This window comes from Idiotropiscis lumnitzeri, chromosome 7 (genome assembly GCF_059441095.1).
Source record: "Idiotropiscis lumnitzeri isolate Australia: NSW breed Sydney's pygmy pipehorse chromosome 7, RoL_Ilum_1.0, whole genome shotgun sequence".
In the NCBI taxonomy this organism is placed as follows: Eukaryota; Metazoa; Chordata; class Actinopteri; order Syngnathiformes; family Syngnathidae; genus Idiotropiscis; species Idiotropiscis lumnitzeri.
Window position 1 is genome coordinate 9626460 of NC_142397.1, and position 17902 is coordinate 9644361.

At 40.7% G+C, this 17902-nt stretch overlaps 1 protein-coding gene across 7 annotated transcripts in view; it reads right to left on the reverse strand.

Moving 5' to 3' along the window:
* The window catches only part of mark4b (MAP/microtubule affinity-regulating kinase 4b), a 32538-nt gene that overhangs the window by 6346 nt on the left and 8290 nt on the right, over window positions 1-17902 (reverse strand). For all 7 annotated transcript variants that reach the window (XM_088300306.1, XM_088300305.1, XM_088300307.1 and 4 more), the window contains exons 2-15: window positions 17188-17385; window positions 16561-16614; window positions 11340-11388; window positions 11196-11261; window positions 8602-8672; window positions 8283-8339; window positions 7006-7242; window positions 6809-6928; window positions 5913-6012; window positions 5731-5840; window positions 4836-5019; window positions 4536-4756; window positions 3615-3706; window positions 1287-1556 (exon numbers count right to left, since the gene is read on the reverse strand). In XM_088300306.1, the coding sequence (XP_088156432.1) occupies window positions 1287-1556; window positions 3615-3706; window positions 4536-4756; window positions 4836-5019; window positions 5731-5840; window positions 5913-6012; window positions 6809-6928; window positions 7006-7242; window positions 8283-8339; window positions 8602-8672; window positions 11196-11261; window positions 11340-11388; window positions 16561-16614; window positions 17188-17385 (1829 nt within the window). The remainder of the gene's footprint in view (window positions 1-1286; window positions 1557-3614; window positions 3707-4535; window positions 4757-4835; window positions 5020-5730; window positions 5841-5912; window positions 6013-6808; window positions 6929-7005; window positions 7243-8282; window positions 8340-8601; window positions 8673-11195; window positions 11262-11339; window positions 11389-16560; window positions 16615-17187; window positions 17386-17902) is intronic.

Consider the following 17902-nt stretch of genomic DNA (forward strand, 5'->3'; position numbering starts at 1 on the left):
GAACGATCTAGAAAATGAATCTAATTTCCTCTCAATAAAACAGATTTATTATCCATAAATGTTTTGGTCTTATGAGTTGGGCTTCTACGAAAATAAGAGCACATGACCCATAAATTCATATGACTTAGTTAACTTGCTAAACACTTTCACATGCAATCTTTGAAGCGTTCGTTACAACAACTTCACAAAATGCTACCAAGCAAAACGTGACGTAAACATAAATCCGTAAATCATATCAGATTTAAAAAATAACGCATCTAATCACATCTGTGGCTTTACCACTTCCACTTTTCATGAACTGCACTTTTTAAACTTAACTTAACTAGGCACAAAATAAATGTAGATAAGCCCATTGAAAATAAAATTCAAGCAGTTTTTTTTTTGTGATTGGAAAAATTGCATTCTACTTCATTGCGATGTCGATTTGAACTAGATTCATTGTTCAGCCCTCGTGGGAACTGCAGAGCATATTATTGTAGATCCAAGGTACAGCATCTAGGTTAGCTAAAGTTAACACATATTTTGGTCGGTTCTAGTCATGTAGAGTCAAAAGTTTGCACACTTTAGAAAGATGATCTCACAACGTTTGCTTTTGCGAACAAGAAAGCATCCAAGGCCAACAGATGCGTGGTGAGTTGTTACCGCGCAGTGGTAAAGTAGCACGACGATTATAAACTATCGACATAGCTGACTAAGCTGTCTCCATCCCCGCAGTGAAAATAGAATCCTCGCTTAGGAATTACCGGAACCGTTTCAAACTGACCTGTAGTCCCAAGGGGAAACGAAGCTGTGACAGTTTTCACATGGATCATGGAGTTATCGTCATATCTCAGACTGGAAACAAAAACCTCATCAGTATTTGCCAAAATTGTACCGCAAAGTAATGAACCGCACAATACCACCTGGTGGAAACAAGATTTATGCGCTGTTACACAGCATGTGCAGCCATCGCCATTGTCACAGAAGCAGGATATTCCAAACCTAATTCGGATTTACCGAAACCGTATTGGACCGAATTGTAGTGCCTGGTGGAAACGAGGCTAAAGATGTGAACCTGAGGCGGACAACTCGTCAAGCTTCACTGAAAAAAGAATAAAGGCTGATATGTTAGTAGATGAGATCTTTATGTACTAGGAGAAGTCATTAACAACAGTCCACAGCACGGCATCATCCATCGCACTTAAAAAGTCCATTCTTAGCGTGCTAACCAATTAGCCACAACGCTAGTCCACAGTCAGCCGACGTGTCCTCTTCCCGCCATTTTCTCCCGCGGCTTCTCCGCTTACCTGCGGGTCAACTTGGAGGTGAGCTTGCTGAGCAAGTTGCTGGTGGTGCGAGGTGTCCTGGCACCAGGTAGGGTGCCGCCAGTGTCGTGCGACGGCGTGGGCGAGGCCGGTGCCACGTGTAAGGGCGGGCGGCGGTCTCGGATTTGCCCGCCGTGGAAGGTGCTCCTGGCCGTGGAGCCCCGGGAGAGCCGTGAGGAGGAGGACGAGGCTGACGCGCCGGCGATGCTGTGGGTGGAGGGAGAAGCGGGGGGCAGCCGGTGGGAAAGGGAACTGGGATGGGAGGCAAGGGAGGAAAATGTTTATTTGCTGAGTGTAATTCCAGGAGGAGATTTGTCTTCTCATGGAGCACTAATGCATGAACACACCTAACCTCCCAATATTGCCCTCAGGCTACTTGTCATTACGCTCTACATAGCAAACATGCACGCGCACGTGCACACGCACAGAGACGCGTGTTCATACGCACTGCAAATAAACCACGTACATAAGCTGACGAAAGTGGCATTGATGTCGCGGTAAACATCAACATTTACACAAGATAGACTGGAACACAAGCGGGAGCAACCCAAGCAAACAAAGCATTTAACAACACTCGCAGGCATCCATTGTTTTTGCTCTGCCAAAAACAACATCCTACTGCAGCTTAGTTCCAATCATCAGCTTCATGCTTCGTCAAAAGTATATCCATTATATTTCTGAATATATTAAATTTTATTAATGTAAATATTGTATCCTTTATAAAGCATTATACTGCAAAGTGCCATTTCTTTTTTTATTAAATAAAGAAAATGTGAAATAAACTGTTGGGTGTTTTTTTTTTTTTTTTTTTTTCAAATTTACAGGATTTTGATTCTTTTCTATACAGAACGTTGATTTGAAAGACGCGTGATTTGAGTTAAGAGTGGTCACGGAACAAATGAATTTCATCAGTCAAGTAGAAGAAGAGTAAATTCGCCAAAAAAAAAATAGATCACTAAAGTGTGTGTATGCGTGCGTTTGTGGACCTGCACGTGTTTACCCCATCAAGCACACGGGCATGGCATCACATTGACAAAGCCTTTGGGGCAAATGTACGATGAGTGGGGTGGTGATGTGGGCACTGTGCCAGTAGCCACTTTACCACCACAATGCTTCCTCCTACTTTATTATGCGCCCTCTTTGACTTTATAACTCCCGCTTCAATAAAAATATGATGAAAATTCTTTGCTTTTCTCGAATCAAAAAAGAGACGGAGCATGATCCACAGAACAGAAAATTGAACCATTGTCTGTGGTACCTCCATTAATTAAGGTGGCAGCTAAAATAAAGCCTATCCCACCTGACTTTGGGCAAGAGGTGGGCTACACTTTGGACTGTTCTGCAGTTAATGTACGGGCACATAAACATCAAATAAACAAACCGGCATTTATAGTATACTTGCATTTACAGCTATTGACAATTTAGCGTATATATACACAAACAGGCATCACACGCACAATTTTGAGTCTTCAATGTAGCTCATAAAAAGCATATTTTTGGACTGTCACCGGCAATTCCCATGTGAACACGGGTCCCAACATCCAAACTCCACAAAGAATGCCAAACTTCAAAACTGTGCGGCAGATGAGTTAACCGCACATTTAGTGTGCTGCAAGAAATTTAATTTACTCTGACTCATCTCACTTACTCAATCGCAAAGATTTCTTAATTTGATTTTCTTCCGGTTCGCTCTCCATTGCGTGACTATCAAGAGTCTTCAAAGGACAAGTAACATTACTTTATTTCAGTTTAATTTAACGCAATCATGTCAGTGGTTCACTCCTAAGTTAATGTTGTGTTATGTTCGTCTGATGACTGACCGATCACATGATACAAGCTCCTTCTAGAATAACAGCCCGTATCACTGATAGAAAAGATGTGGTCGTTGGCCGCAACAAGGAGACCAACTTAACGGAATCCAACAAAACTGAGCACTGCAGCAAAGTGGAGAATGTCGGCTACAATGTGGTAGTGAAGGCTAAGTAAGGACTGATAGGCGCTAACTCGGGTGAAAGATGTGGAAGGAACATCAAGAGGTGACTGTCTGACACACTCAGCAGCACAACGCCATCTGTCACAACAAAACAGAGCTCATACTGGCTGCATAAACAAATGCGTACACACACACACACATACATACTTGTGCACTTAGAACTCTTTATCCACTCCAAACATGTCAGACAAATCTCCAATGAAATTATATCTGCCCAAGTCATTTCAACCTTGTGTTTACATTATATTACTTGATACATTCGACTATTGGGAAAGAGGAGTCATCATCATATATTTACAATTGGAAATGCTTCTCACCTGTTTTCTTTGCCATTTTGCAACAACGAGTGTCTGTCTGTGCTGCACACATACGTATTCCTCCGCGTCATGCCACTGGCAGCGACATTATTCTGGGGGATAGAAAGAAATACAGAAGAGCAGCACAGGTGGGATTAAGTCACATACTGTCACAAATAAGTCTTAACTTCAAGTATGAACTAACAGTGGCAAGGCGAGTCTACTAAATTTCAAGTAAGTTGTCATGAGCCATTTAATTTTGTAAGATGACATGGTTTAAAAACTGAAAAACCTTTCCATCAGCAATATGAGCTGTTTTTATTTGATTTTTTTTGGAGCTGTAAGTGCATGCTAAGTGACATGATGTCTTTCGCTCCCGCAGTCGGTGTGTGCAGTCAGTCAGCCCGATGACTTTGTCTCATCTCAAAGTTTTGACAAAGTGCGTCAGATTTGGATATCCAGCTCGTTGACACGAGCATGTGTTAACTAAGTTGAGTCTTTCGTAATCGTAAGCCAATCAAGTTGCAACTCCTAAAAATGGCGTCTTAAGTCGTGATGTGCCTCGAATCTACCAAGGGAGAAAAAAAGAGGACTCACACACATTTAAATACTTTAAAAGAGTTCATCTACGGTTACTGGAGGGAATTGTATCATACCAGATCATACCACATGGTAATTGGAAAGATTTGAATTCATTGTAATGGGAGTGAATCAAATGCTATTCTCATCGGAGGGAATTGTCATTGCAATTGTAGTGATTTGTAGCATAACATAATTGAGAGTGAATTGTAACACTATTCGAGTGAAAAAAAGATTCTTGATGACCTTCTCTGTTTTTTAGTTGGGTGGAATCTGCCACATGCGAATCTCAACACATGGATGCATGGCCTGAATGTAATTCAGTGTAAAACATAAATGTTTCCAAGTGTTTTCCGACTGTACCGTGGTGGAATTGGCCTCCTTCCGTCTGTCGGGAATCTCAGCTTTGTTGGGATTGTGAGCAGAGCTGACCATTGGACTGGAGGGCGTCGGGATGCTCCGAGAACCGACGGTGTTGTTGCTGGGCTTGCGGACTGAGAGCCTTTCCTCCTTAAGGCCAGATCCTTCTGCCACGCCGCTCGGGCTGCGCTTGGGATGCGCCGACCCGGGAGCTGCCGGACCACCTACCAGACAACAGATGAACAGAAGAAACAGATGAAGACCACTTAGTAGCTACAGCTATGTGATGTCAAGATGTCATACAGAAGTCAGAGTGTCGTCTCTGGCGCTGATAGGTGGAGACACTGCGTTGTGGCTTGTGGGCTGAGGAGGAGGAAGTAGCACCAGAGGAGGAAGTAGAGTGTTTGTTGGTACCGTTGGCGATGGTGCCACCCCTGACACGAGCCAGGCTGAGACTGCTGCCTGATCGGGAGACGGTGCTTTCGGCCTGAGGCAGAGAGTGACGACAATGAAATTGTGTAGCAGTGTGGTATTGGGAGTGCAAACAGATCACTTGACAGAAGAAGCTGAGCTGAATTCACAATCTCATTATATCGGATCAGAATTTAAGTAAATGATATTGTTATATTATTCAGTATCATATTGTATTATACTGCACGGGAACATAGAGTGTGAATAATATTGTGACTGGAGTGAAGCACGTTGGTGTGATACATATTGTAATCAGAGTAAATCATAATTGCAGCAAATCAAATAATACCTTACAAACTTATAAATTAAGTGAAATGTATCGTAACGGATAACAGCTATAGTGAATTTGATTTTAATTAGGGTGAATCGTAGCAACTATACAATAATACATTATGAAATTAAGTGATGACTATTTTGATAATCGATTAATCATTTGGAGACCTTTTGCTTGGAATTTCAGCCTCTTAATAGTATGTAAATATTCTTAGATTTACATAAATATACATGAAAGCAGATTGATTAGCTTTACAGTATGTTGAATCAAAAGTAATCTGCAGTGAATCGAATTGTGTTTGCAGCAAATACCGCATAGTACTTGGAGTGAATAGAATCATAATTGTAATGAATTGCATCTCGATGAACTGGATCACATTGAAATTTGCGGAGTCGTACCAAACTGGAGTGTATCATACAGAAACAAGCTGAAACCCGTTTATGCCATACTTGCCTCGTTCTTGCGTGCCAGCAGCAAGTACGTGGCCGTCACCTCGTTGTATTTGTGACCGACCAGAGAATCTCGGATCTCCTCCCTGGTGAAACCCATCCCCACCATCACATCTGCAACACCAAGCGTCAAAGTCATGCAAGTTTCAATTCAGTGCTTGCATCGTTCTGAGTGTCTTCGCTCACCGATGCGGACGGTGTCGTTGAAGTCCTCCTCAGGCTCTTTGTGAGGTTTCAGCTCCTCTCCATCGTAGCTCACGTTCAACCACTTGTCTTTCATGATTTGCTATTAAAATGATGCCAGCAAAATAAGTCCTTTATGTATTTTTACATCTTGTCATGATTACTTGATAGTGCTGGGCTATTTAGCCTTAAAGATTCAGATTTGAATCTTTTTCCCCCTTCACTTTACAATTTTGACAGTAACGCTTTTTTGGAATTGCTTGATTTCTGTCCAAATAACAGATAAGATACGGATCAGCGTTTTTTGTACTTTTACCAGCGTCCTCCTAAATAATGAAAACTAAAGAGATGGGTTCTCTCGCTGAATCCATTATTAGATCATTCATTTAATTACCTAAAGGTTCCAAATTGCAGGTAGGCCCAGGTGACTTTGTAAAAGCAGCGCCACACCTCTTGCTGTAAGGCTTGTACAGGTGTGGCAAGATCACGTTGGCACAATATTTGTATGTTCAAAACAAAAAAGTTTCCAACATGGATAAATCACAGCTTGGACATTTCTTTATGGACATGATGTCGTTGGCAATGCTCAGCGCAACTGACTCTGTTCTAGTTATGATGATTCCTCATATATATATATATATATATATTTTTTTTTTGCAGGAGGTAGTGCCTAAACACATTTTTGAATAATAAATTTCAAAGGGGTCGTAAAAGTCACTAGAATAACGATCAAATCATTCAAGTGGTAACACCATATGTGGTTTTGTAAAGTAGCACCTCTCTGTTCGCAGAACATGTTAGTGCAAGCAGTGTGCATCAACATTTAAAGAAATAATAAATCGCACTGGCAAATAAACTCAAACGGATGGCCCAGTCCTACTACAAGTGTTCCCGCTCACCTCCAGCGAACAGCGCTTGGTCGGGTTGAGGACGAGGAAGCGACGGAGGATTCCCTCACAGTCTGTGGACATGTAGAAGGGCACACGGTATTTGCCTCTCAGGACACGCTCACGCAGCTCCTGAATGGAACACAAATTTCGATGCGTTTCTGGCACAGACACAATGATGCATGAGAGAACAACGCCGCTATGCCCACCTTCAGGTTTTGGCCGTCAAAGGGCAGCGAGCCGCTGACCAGCGTGTAGAGGATGACGCCCAGGCTCCAGATGTCCACCTCAGGGCCGTCGTACTTCTTGCCTTGGAAAAGTTCGGGTGCAGCGTAGGGCGGCGAGCCGCAGAAGGTGTCCAGCTTGCTGCCGGCCATGAATTCATTGCTGAAGCCAAAGTCAGCGATTTTGATGTTGGAGTTGGCATCCAGCAGCAGATTCTCCGCCTTAGATGGTGGAGTGCAACAGGGGATGTCATAGTGGCAAATGTTTATATTGAAATGACCTTCAAAAAAGTTTTTACATCTGAAGTCGCTAATAAATGTGCAAAGGCGAGGGTGGGGAAAGTGTGGCCACAGCATTCTTCAATCCAGCAAAATATTTACATACAATTTGTTGCAATTATGTTTTTAAAAAAAAAAAAGGTTTTTGCAGTGTATTTATTTATATAATGAAATAATTTGTTTGTGGATTTATTGCCAATAAAACAAAAACATTTACAGTTTTGACCATTTAATTAATTTTTTTAATTGTATTAAATAACTGATTACCGTATTTTCCAGACTATTAGCCGCTACTTTCTTACTAGTTTTTGAACCATGCGGCTAATACAGCGGTGCAGCTTTTCGGTGGATTTTTCTTTCACCGCTAGGGACACTCTATAATTCAGAAAATACGCTAAATGAATCTCTTTTTTTCTCTTGGGTCTGTTCTGTTTTAATCAGCAAAGTTGTTGCTGTGTTAAAAGGCACTGTGTTAACAATCAAACTGTTTATGTACCTTTATGTGCATGACCAGTACAAAATCGTTCTGTACATGCAGTAAACAACAATTTTTTTTCAACATAAAAAAACGCATCTTATAGTCTGGTGCGGCTTGTATATCGTTGTTTTTGTTTTGTTTTGTTTTTCCCCCACAAGAGAGAAAGCAAGGGATCATCAGGTTCCTTGATCAACAAAGGGCAAAAAATGTTTAAATCCTACATGAATTGTTTTTTTTTCTGTGTATTGAAAGGATGAGCGATGTCTTTTGTTGTTCTTTGTGAGCTTCTTTGTCTATGCCAATATTGTCATTTTGTGGAGTAAATAATTTTCACAGAGTAGCGAACTCCATTTTGACTCAAGTGCTTCCAGAAACATTTAATCCACAATCAATTCTGCACATATGAGACAATCTTTAAGGCTCAGTCCATCAATGAGTGAACCCGACAACTTTTCCAACATAAATTGCGTCTGTAAATTATTGTAACACTTCAGTGTGTGCTCACCTTCAAGTCTCTGTGAACAATGTTCTTCTGATGGCAATAGTGCACGGCTGACACGATCTGTGGAAAGACAATAAAACATGCTTCATGTACAGTGGACAATGTACAATTGAGAATTTTACTGCCACTGTTTATTTTATTTTGCAGTGCGCCGCAGTGGAAATGTCTGTGCTGATTTTGCGTCACACTCTGCTAAATTACAGCTCATCTTAACCGGCTCACGTGCCAACGCCACCAACTTTTTACGGAGTATGATGCAGCAAATGCGTCTTTTTTTTCCCTTATCTCTGACAAACACAAGTGGGTTGAAGTTGGAACCGACCTGTCGGAACTTGCCGCGGGCCTCTTTCTCCTTCATGCGGCCGTGGGCAACGAGGTAGTCAAACACTTCCCCTGCGAGTAATGACAAGATTGAATGTCAACATTTTTTTTGCAGTTTTCAACAACAGTAAAGTAATAATGCAGAATCAAAACAGCTTTTTTTTTTCTGAGAAACCACTAACAAGGATAAGGGTGGACAACTAGGGTGTCTTTTTTTTTTGTAAAGATGACTAGATGTATTTAAAGGGGAAGTCAACTAAAAAAATCTAAATGTTCTATGCAGCCCCACTAGTGGAAACATGGCATGCTGATTAATATTGCGTCTGTGGAATGTGAGTTAAGCAGTAAAACGCATCTGTTTTGGTACATCTCATTTTGCCACTGGCTGTCAACTGAAAATGACATCACAGCTGCACAGGGCTCAGTTAACGACCAGTCATGGCTCAGCTTCAAAAACAGGTGAGCCATCATTGGTCGTTAACTGAGCCCTGAGGACTGTGATGTAGATTTCGACATCGGTGTCGGGCCACTGAGATGGCTTAAACCGGGTGGATTTTATTGCTTAACTCATATTCTACAAATGTAATATGTATCAGACTACCATGTATAGACTACTGAAGGCCCATAGAACATACCATTGCAAATAATTTTTTGGGGTTGACATCCCTTTGAAGAATCGGAGCGAGTACCTTCAGCTAAGTCAGTGCTTCTCAATTATTTTCTGTTATGCCTCCTCCCGCATGAAGAAAACAATTCGCGCCCCCACCCACTCTACGCCAGAATTATAACTGACAGCATTTTCGTGTCAAAACAAACCTACACCGTAGAGTTAATACTCACTGTGCACAATGGACAATCAACAGTGCACAATGGACAATCAGAGCGCCACTGCCAACTACTGGAGTGGATGTGCAATTACACTTTATTGTAGTACGGCAGGAAAAAAAGCATGGTGCCGAGGGTCACACGCGGCCCCCTCAGCATAGCACCGCGCCACCCCAGTGGGGCCCGGCCCAATATTTGAGAAGCAATGAGCTAAGTGAAGATTGGGGAGTACATAATAAATAAAGAGCTGTTAACTAAGTTAACTGCATCCCCCTTCATGTAACGAAAAATTGCCTTTTGAAATTGGGCAGTATAGGTACTCGGCCCAAAGTCCGCTTGAATAGACTCCAGCTCAACAAATGGATAGGTGGACTTTTTTATTGCTCGTCACTTTTTTAGAATAGAGGCAAACAAGTAGCTACTCCTAGCTTCATGTCAAGTCGCCATGGTAATGAAAGCCATACTGGGGGTGTAAAAAGAAAAACAATTTGTGGGAATACTGCCCAATTTGTCTTTCTCAGTTTTGTCCTTACTTCAATAATACACTAAATCACACTTGATCTTTGCAAGCTCCAATGAGTCCAACAGCTGGGGTATATGTAAATATTCATCCATCGGGTGGAAAAAGGAAAGCCACAATCTTGTCTAAAATGTTGGCCAAACAACTGAAGGTGAGTCATCAACTTTTACACACACAGTACATTAATTCTTATAAAACAAAAAAAAAAAACAGGGAGTCATGAGTCCACTCCAGCTTGTGATGTGAACTTCTTTATCGTGTGAGTAGATTAAGACTGGCTGCTCTGTCAGTTCATGTGATGTTGAGTTTGTGTGTGTTTGCCTCCCATTTTGTGTGCGAGCTCCTTGTTAGGTATTGGAGGCAGGCAGGAGGGAGCAGCACAGAGATGAAAGAAGCAAGGTAAACACAATCATTAAAATTGGGAAGGATAGCTTTTCGCTTCATTGTGTAGTCATGCATGATGAGAAGGATAACATGGTTCCCAATCTGGAAAGCCCTAACACATAACAACAATCAGTCTGAATTTGAGCATTTTTAAGAGTTATTTTCTAAAAGATTACCTTGAACCATAACCCCGCGGTATGGAGTCCGTTAAGATCGATTATCGGATGATTATGTGTGTGTTAAGAGTGACTTTAAAGACTATCCGAAGCGATTGCGCTGTGGTGTATGAAGAGTAATTTTTCCTGCATCCATTGTCAAGTCCTCGAAAAATGGTGCAGTCATCGTAAATGTTAAACATTTTCCATATTTACGATTGAAAACCTTTAAGTGTGTGGTCAACACCAAGTTGGGCCAAAGCCTTCATAATTGAGCCAAAAGGGAAGCTCACTGCAGGTGGCGCTGTTGCCAGACACAATTAAAGGAACATTTGAGTTGTGCTGAGTGTTTGCATAACATGTCCCTCAAGTCATTTACCAAAAGAAATGACATCCTACACGACAAGATATTTTGTCCCCTCGCTTCTTTCTATTTCTTCTTCTTCTTCTGTGACTACTATTCATTCTTCAGTCTGGATGCCCTGAGGCACCGCTCTGCCTCTCACAGTTCAGTCTTCGTACTATGACATACAGGGTGTGCGCTGTGCTGCTCCTCTCCAACGCCACACACTCGAAAAGCAGTAAAAACACATACGGCCATTTTTTGGCCTCGTCACGCCAAGGCTCTCTCTCGCTTTAAAGATTTCGCAAAGATATTATAAATCAGTTCTGTATGTATGCACCTCACTTAAGTGCTTCGATGTCACTCACCTCCACTGGCGTACTCCATGATCAGATATAGAGTCTTCTCCGTCTCTATGACCTCAAAAAGCTGAACTGTAACACACAAACGAAAAGGTCACACTAAATAAAGCCTACTAATCCGACTAATGGACAAAGTCACGTGTAACTCACCAATGTTGGGATGGTTGAGGGTTTTCATAATGCGTACCTCACGAAAAAGCTGGAAAAAGGAGAGAATATAATCATCATCGTGATTCATATTCATATATATACATCGAACCAGCTTTGGTGCCCCACATGAGCGTGTGACAGAGGAGCAGCCTCACAGAAAGTAGACATTAAGTGCATGGATGGACAAATGAAAAGCATTTGTGACGTATTTATCGATCAATCGATTGACAAGTACGGCAATGTCAAACATGGCACCCTCCTTAGGTAGATGTATTATGTTTCACTCTTATTCCAGAAATGAAATGTGAAGAAGAATACCAAGTTTTTACTGTTATTTACACATACAGTGTATTCTTAAAAAATTCATTGGGGTTGACTTTGTCTTTAATAATATATTTTTTTTATGTATAGAAATGTGTAATTTATAATAATGTAAGTGTAATTAATAATTTCTATTTTAATACATAAAACATTTGTTGTCCATGCAAATTATTTTATTAAATGAATTGACTCATTTTATAAATTGTATTATTAATAATTACTATTAACTAACCAAACATTTATTAAAATAAACCTGTTTAAATTCAAATAGTTTATTCTACTAATATCGTTTAAAATATGTTATGCAGAAGAAATCATTCAACCAATTATTTAACGAGTTGAATAACTACATACGCTTGATTTAACCAATTTTATGGAGAGAAAAAAAACTGCTAAATCACAGCAGCATATTTTTGATACTGTAAATGCTCGGTAGGTCAGATCAAATATCATACATGTGTGACTTTTCACTCAATGATGTTCAACAATAACCAGCTGTCAAAACGGCCCTTCATCCTTTATCCCACCTCTGTTAGGGTTCCAATACAAAAACGGTTCAGAAAAATTCCTAGGTCAACTCCCCGATTACAATGGTGTTTGAGCAAAGTGGGGGAGAAAACAGCGGAAATATACAATTAATATGCCTGCAGCTGGTGAGAAAAAGTGAACACAAAGAAGCTTCACTTTCTTACTTCCTCATTGCATCATCGCACGTTTCTTCATTTGCGTATTTGAGAGGAGAAACTTGGCCTGGTGGAACAGGTCCAGTCTCCAGTTGTCAAGTGACGCATGAATCAAAAATATTCTCCAGCACTCCCTAAATGACGTCACAATAGGCAAATGGATTGTAAGGTGGTGCGAATTTACTGTAAATAGGATCCACAATACTGAGAAAGTGTTACCCCCAAAAAAACTCATCACGATTACAACGAGCAATATAATTACAGTGATTGGTATAATGACAACAGAATTATTTTGAAGACAGTATAAACAAATACTAAATTAGCAACGTTATGCAATTTTTGCACTTTGCTATTGTAAACGATAGCAACCAAAACGGATTTTGATGCACGCAAGCCCCAAAGCAAACAAAGTGTTTTCGACACCAACTACAAACTCACGCAGATTTGTTCCTGGTAGTTTTTAAAAAATTTGTTCCTGACACCGGATTCATCAATCAGCACTAACTAGTTGGACATCGTCTATCGTAACAAGATGCACAAAAAAAGTCTTAAGGACCAAAACCATTTAGGGGAAATTCTAAAGCTTGATTAAACCAAATGAGCCCCCATTGGAAACAACACAGATTGGCCATGATAAACTTTTATTTTTTACCCTACACCAGCTAATGTGCGTAGAGTGTTAAAATTAGTGTTAAAGTTTGATGAATTATAAGGGTTGTCGGCAAGATTATAAAAATGATCTCAACAACAACCAGTAGTTTCACTGACCAACACAAGAGACATATTCATAAAAGGATGGACATAAAAGTCTGAAAGACCCATGCCTGAAATTGAACAAATTTGCAATTTTGTTTTGAAGCAGCCATTTTGGGCTAATTCCAGGGCTCATATTTTAACTTCTGCTATGGAATTGACCCTAAAAAAGGTTTCTCAGAAGCAAAATATCAGACCCATATGGGTGAGGATTACTGTCTTTAAGATGTTTTCATTTTATTTTTGCCTATGCAATCTTATCTAGTGCAGACGGAGCATAGTGTTTGTTTCATGTTCATTTTGAGGCTTGTCAGCAAGTTCGAGAAAATGACGCCCTGACAGCCAGCACTTTCGCCTTATCCTAACAGTAGCCCCTCCAAAAAATCCTCAAGGAACCATTGAACAAAAAGATGACATTGCAAGCTAGCCTACGTCAGCTAATGTGGGTGGAGCATGGCATCAAAGTTTCAAGACCTTTTCAAGGATCCGCTTTCATAGGATTGGAAGTCCATCGTAAACCGAGGACCATAACACGTGTTCAAAACGTTGTCACATTTTATGGGTAAACCACAGCAAGTATGAGTGCAGCCAGCGTTGTGGCCCTCGGGGGGATTAATGCCGGCATTGTCACTGCAACCATGACGCGACTGGGCCGTTGTCATGGCAGCTGGCCAGTAAGTGAAAAAAGATCCAGACAGGGTTTCAACGAGCAAGGCAGGATGGAAAGGTTTGAGAGAAATCTTAACCTTATTCATCGCATGATTCTCAAGATGCGGAAAATGTAAACTAGAGGTGACAGGCTCATCCCCTTAATTCTTCTTAAAGTACTCAGATGCTCCACTTACTTAATTTGATTACACTCTCCTACAGACTGGTATGCAGTGTCATCCATTATGTCCATCCATTTTCAATAGCACTTGTCCTCATTAGGTTTATGTTAGGGGAAGATAGCAAGAGCATATGCCAGGTGATGTAGGGTGGGAGGTGCTGCACACGCTGGACTGCTTATCAGAACATCCCGTCACAAATAGACAAACCACCATGAACACTCTAATTTACACCTATGGACAGTCTAGAGGAGTGATTGTCTAATTGTGGTACAAGTAGCACTGGCTGTAAGCGGCCTCTCTACACTGGCATGCAAAAGAATCACTAAATTAACCACCAAAAAAAATCCAGATCCAGGAACTAGCAACTTTTGGGAGGATGACTGAGTGTTTGGACTGCAGGAATTATGGTCTACATTTTCACCTCAAGTTCCACAAACTTACTTATTATTTCTAGCCAGTATTCTCAGCGCTGCAGACACTACACTCAAGATTCCTGGAACTCTTTTGAAAGTAACCACCTCACTTACCAGGGTCTTCTTTATTGTGTTTGGATCGCGGGAACTATGGTCAACATTAAATGCACATACTTCACCAGAACTAGAATCTATTAGGCCTCAGATGTTGGTCAATTTGTCAGTTTTGTGTTCATGTGGCTTGTGAGAAAAGCAACATGTCTATCCCCTTGTCTACATATTCTCCATACATCACCACAACAAAGCACTCTGTGACAACAATATGACACAATCGCAATGCATATAATTGCATTACACATGCGGACAAAAGGTGCAAAGACAGACGGCCAAGTCCGCGTAGTCTGCCTTCTCTCTATCTTGTCTTTCTACTGTCCTGTGCCAAGGCCCCACAACTCCACACCCCTGCTTGCTGCCCTTTTGTGTGCTTGTCTGGAATTCAGCTCCGGGTTTTAGGGGGCCAGCCCAGGGGGACTAAAAGAAACAAAAAAAACACTTCCCAGCATTGCTGGATGACGGTTCAAACACAATCTCCAAACACTTTATCAATGTCACGACTGGGCCACTTAAGGGCACATTTACATAACAAAAATCTTTTGAAATGTTGCAACTGCAATTGTGGTTCCAGATAGAAAAGATATGCACAGATATGCATTGCCTGCATATGTGAAAATCAAAACCAACAACAGATGCTGGTGGATAATCGTCAGCAAGACAAACAGTTTAGCAATTTGGTTGAATGTTATAGGCTTGAACAATTAATTGAACTCAAATTGACATTGCATTGTACTGTGGGAGAATACAATTGGAGATGCTGCATGAAAAGTTGAAGGGATAAAGCCACAGATTATTTTTGCATTATTGTTGTAATTTGAATTCTGGTTTATTGACTTAAGTTTACGCTACACCTTTTGGTAGAATTTTGTTAAGTTTCTACATTAAGGTAAAAGGTATAAAAAAAAAAAAAAAAAAGAAAGAAAGCAAGCACCAAAATCCTGACATTTTTTGTTTCACGTGGTACTCAGTTACCTTTACGTGACAACAATCTGCTTTGCTCACCTTCGCACAGCAGAAACAGCATTCGAGCTTGATTTCTATCGAGACAGACGCCATCGATACTCGGGTGTTATCAACACTTGTTAGCTAACCAACAGACAACTCATTAATAGGCCAGCTCTGTGTGTATGTGAATATGTTTGTGTGTGCATGTGTATGCATGTGTGTGCAATGGTGTATGGATCGTTTTGTTGTTGGGACAGTGATGATAAAGTCAGCCGATAATCAGACAAAGGCTACGTTTGTTTCCCATACAAAGAGTGACTTGTACCAAGTGTGAGAAACTATAATCTAGGTTTTTAAACAATACAGACAGAGAAAAGCGCCAAAATCCTCATGTTTGATGTGGAGGGTAAAAAAAAATTGTACATGGAGATAACATGACGGGTACATTGGATCTTAAGATGAGAAAAAGATGGCTGCCGTTAGAATCCATACAGGAAATGCTGAATCAGAAATCAATAATGGACTGTGACTCTTAATTCTCAGGGAAAACGTGCTGAGACATGAAAAGCAGACAGTTAACACAATACAGTGCTTCTTATTATCTCCCTCAAGGAGGTTATTGTATGGTTTTGGTCCGGTTGGTACATCTACAAGCAGAGTAACATAAAAACTTATTGATCTGGACTAACAACGAAATTGCTGATATGAGCCGCTGCCTTGGTGGAGGTCTGCACTCGGAAACACTTCACAGGAATAAAACAGACAGACGCCTTGTTTGAGATAACGAGTCTACAGTGAACCGCTGCTATTCACGGGTGACAAAGAGACAAAGTCCTACTGCGAATGGTGAAAGGTAGACCATAATTGAAAGGCGACACCCACCCCAAAAAGGTTTAAGCAGTATTTGCAGACAAATGTCAGAAGATGCTGGCAAAGCACTTTTTTTTCTATTAGACATTATGGCCTATCTAAACAAAATGATACAGTATACAAATTAAATGATAAATATATAAAAATATTAACAAAAAAATTAAAGTACCTCCAAATTCTAAAGACCATAAATATGTGAGAAAATAAATACTAAAATGACAAAAATAAAATAAAACTGGAAATGAATTTTAAACCAGAGCAATATTCATTAAATAAAATAAAATCCACTCACCTTTTGTAGACTTGAAGGATTGAGTTGTGTTTTATCAATGATTTTTATTGCAACCTAAACAACAAAAAAAAGGAACAGAAGTCAATGACCATAAAAAAGCAGGAGGTTCCATGAAGATTGTCACAATTTGGAGAAAACAAACAAGCTACAGTTGTTTGACTGGGAAAAAAGACAAGAAGTGAATACCACAAACTAACAAGGATCAACAGTGACCTTGTCAAGCCAACAGAACAACACCACTCTGGAGGAGTCATGTGTGTGTGTGTGCGGCAGAACAACGCTCATATGACAGGATGTTTTCTTTTTCTTAATTTTTTTGAACAAGTTAAATTTGCAGAAATATTGATCAAAGCATCCGATGTTTCACGGCACACATCACAATCAGGCCCATTACTGATGTATAGACATTAAATACGATGTAATTATGCTGCATTAGAGGTCGAAAGACATTTCATACACCTTGAGTTGATGTTCTTTTTTTTGGTTTGTGGTTTCATTATTGCTAACTTGTTTTTGTGCACTTACTATTGTGTTCGTGTGTGTCACGTGAAATGTATGTGGACATAAAATGGGATGTAGCTTTTACTGTAAATCCACCCATGAACTGCCCTTCTTCCAAAAACACACCTCTCTACCCGTCAGGATGTGTCGCGCCAGTTTGACCTTGGCAAAGTTGCCCTTGCCGATGGTTTTGAGCAGCCGGTAGTTTCCGATGTGCGGCTGTTCATCTGAGCACAGTGCGATGGAGTTGCGGCATCGGGCACCCAGCGAGCGGCTGGACCAGCCCGAGCCCTTATCCGAGCGGCTGGTGGACAGCGAGGTGTGCTGAGGAGACAACAGAAGGACACTCAGTATCAGAAAAGACTCACTGGGCAGCAAACTTCAGCATATTATTCATAGCATCTGCAAAGTATATGCAGTGATTTCATTTTTTCCACATTTCAGTGTACTGGAGCTCTATTCTAAAGTGATTAAATTAATTTTCTCTTGTCAAAATTTTACACACAAGACCCCTTTATGAGAAGGAGAAATAAATTTGCATAAAAGTGGAAAAACAGTGGGGTGTGTAGATGAGGTATTAATCAATTATTTATGAATATAAAAACATGAATTATGTACACATCATTCATCATATACATACTTTTATCCTCTTTCACCTTCATTTCCTATCCCATCCCCCTATTATACCCCTCCCCCACACAAAGCAATTTGCCTCCCATCCGCTTCGTCTCTTTTGTCCCTTGGCACCATCTTTATTTTGGGTGACCTCACATCAATTTGAGCTTTCATCGCCCGCCGCCACACCCAATTGTCCCCCCACAAAACAGGCAACTCTTGTCCC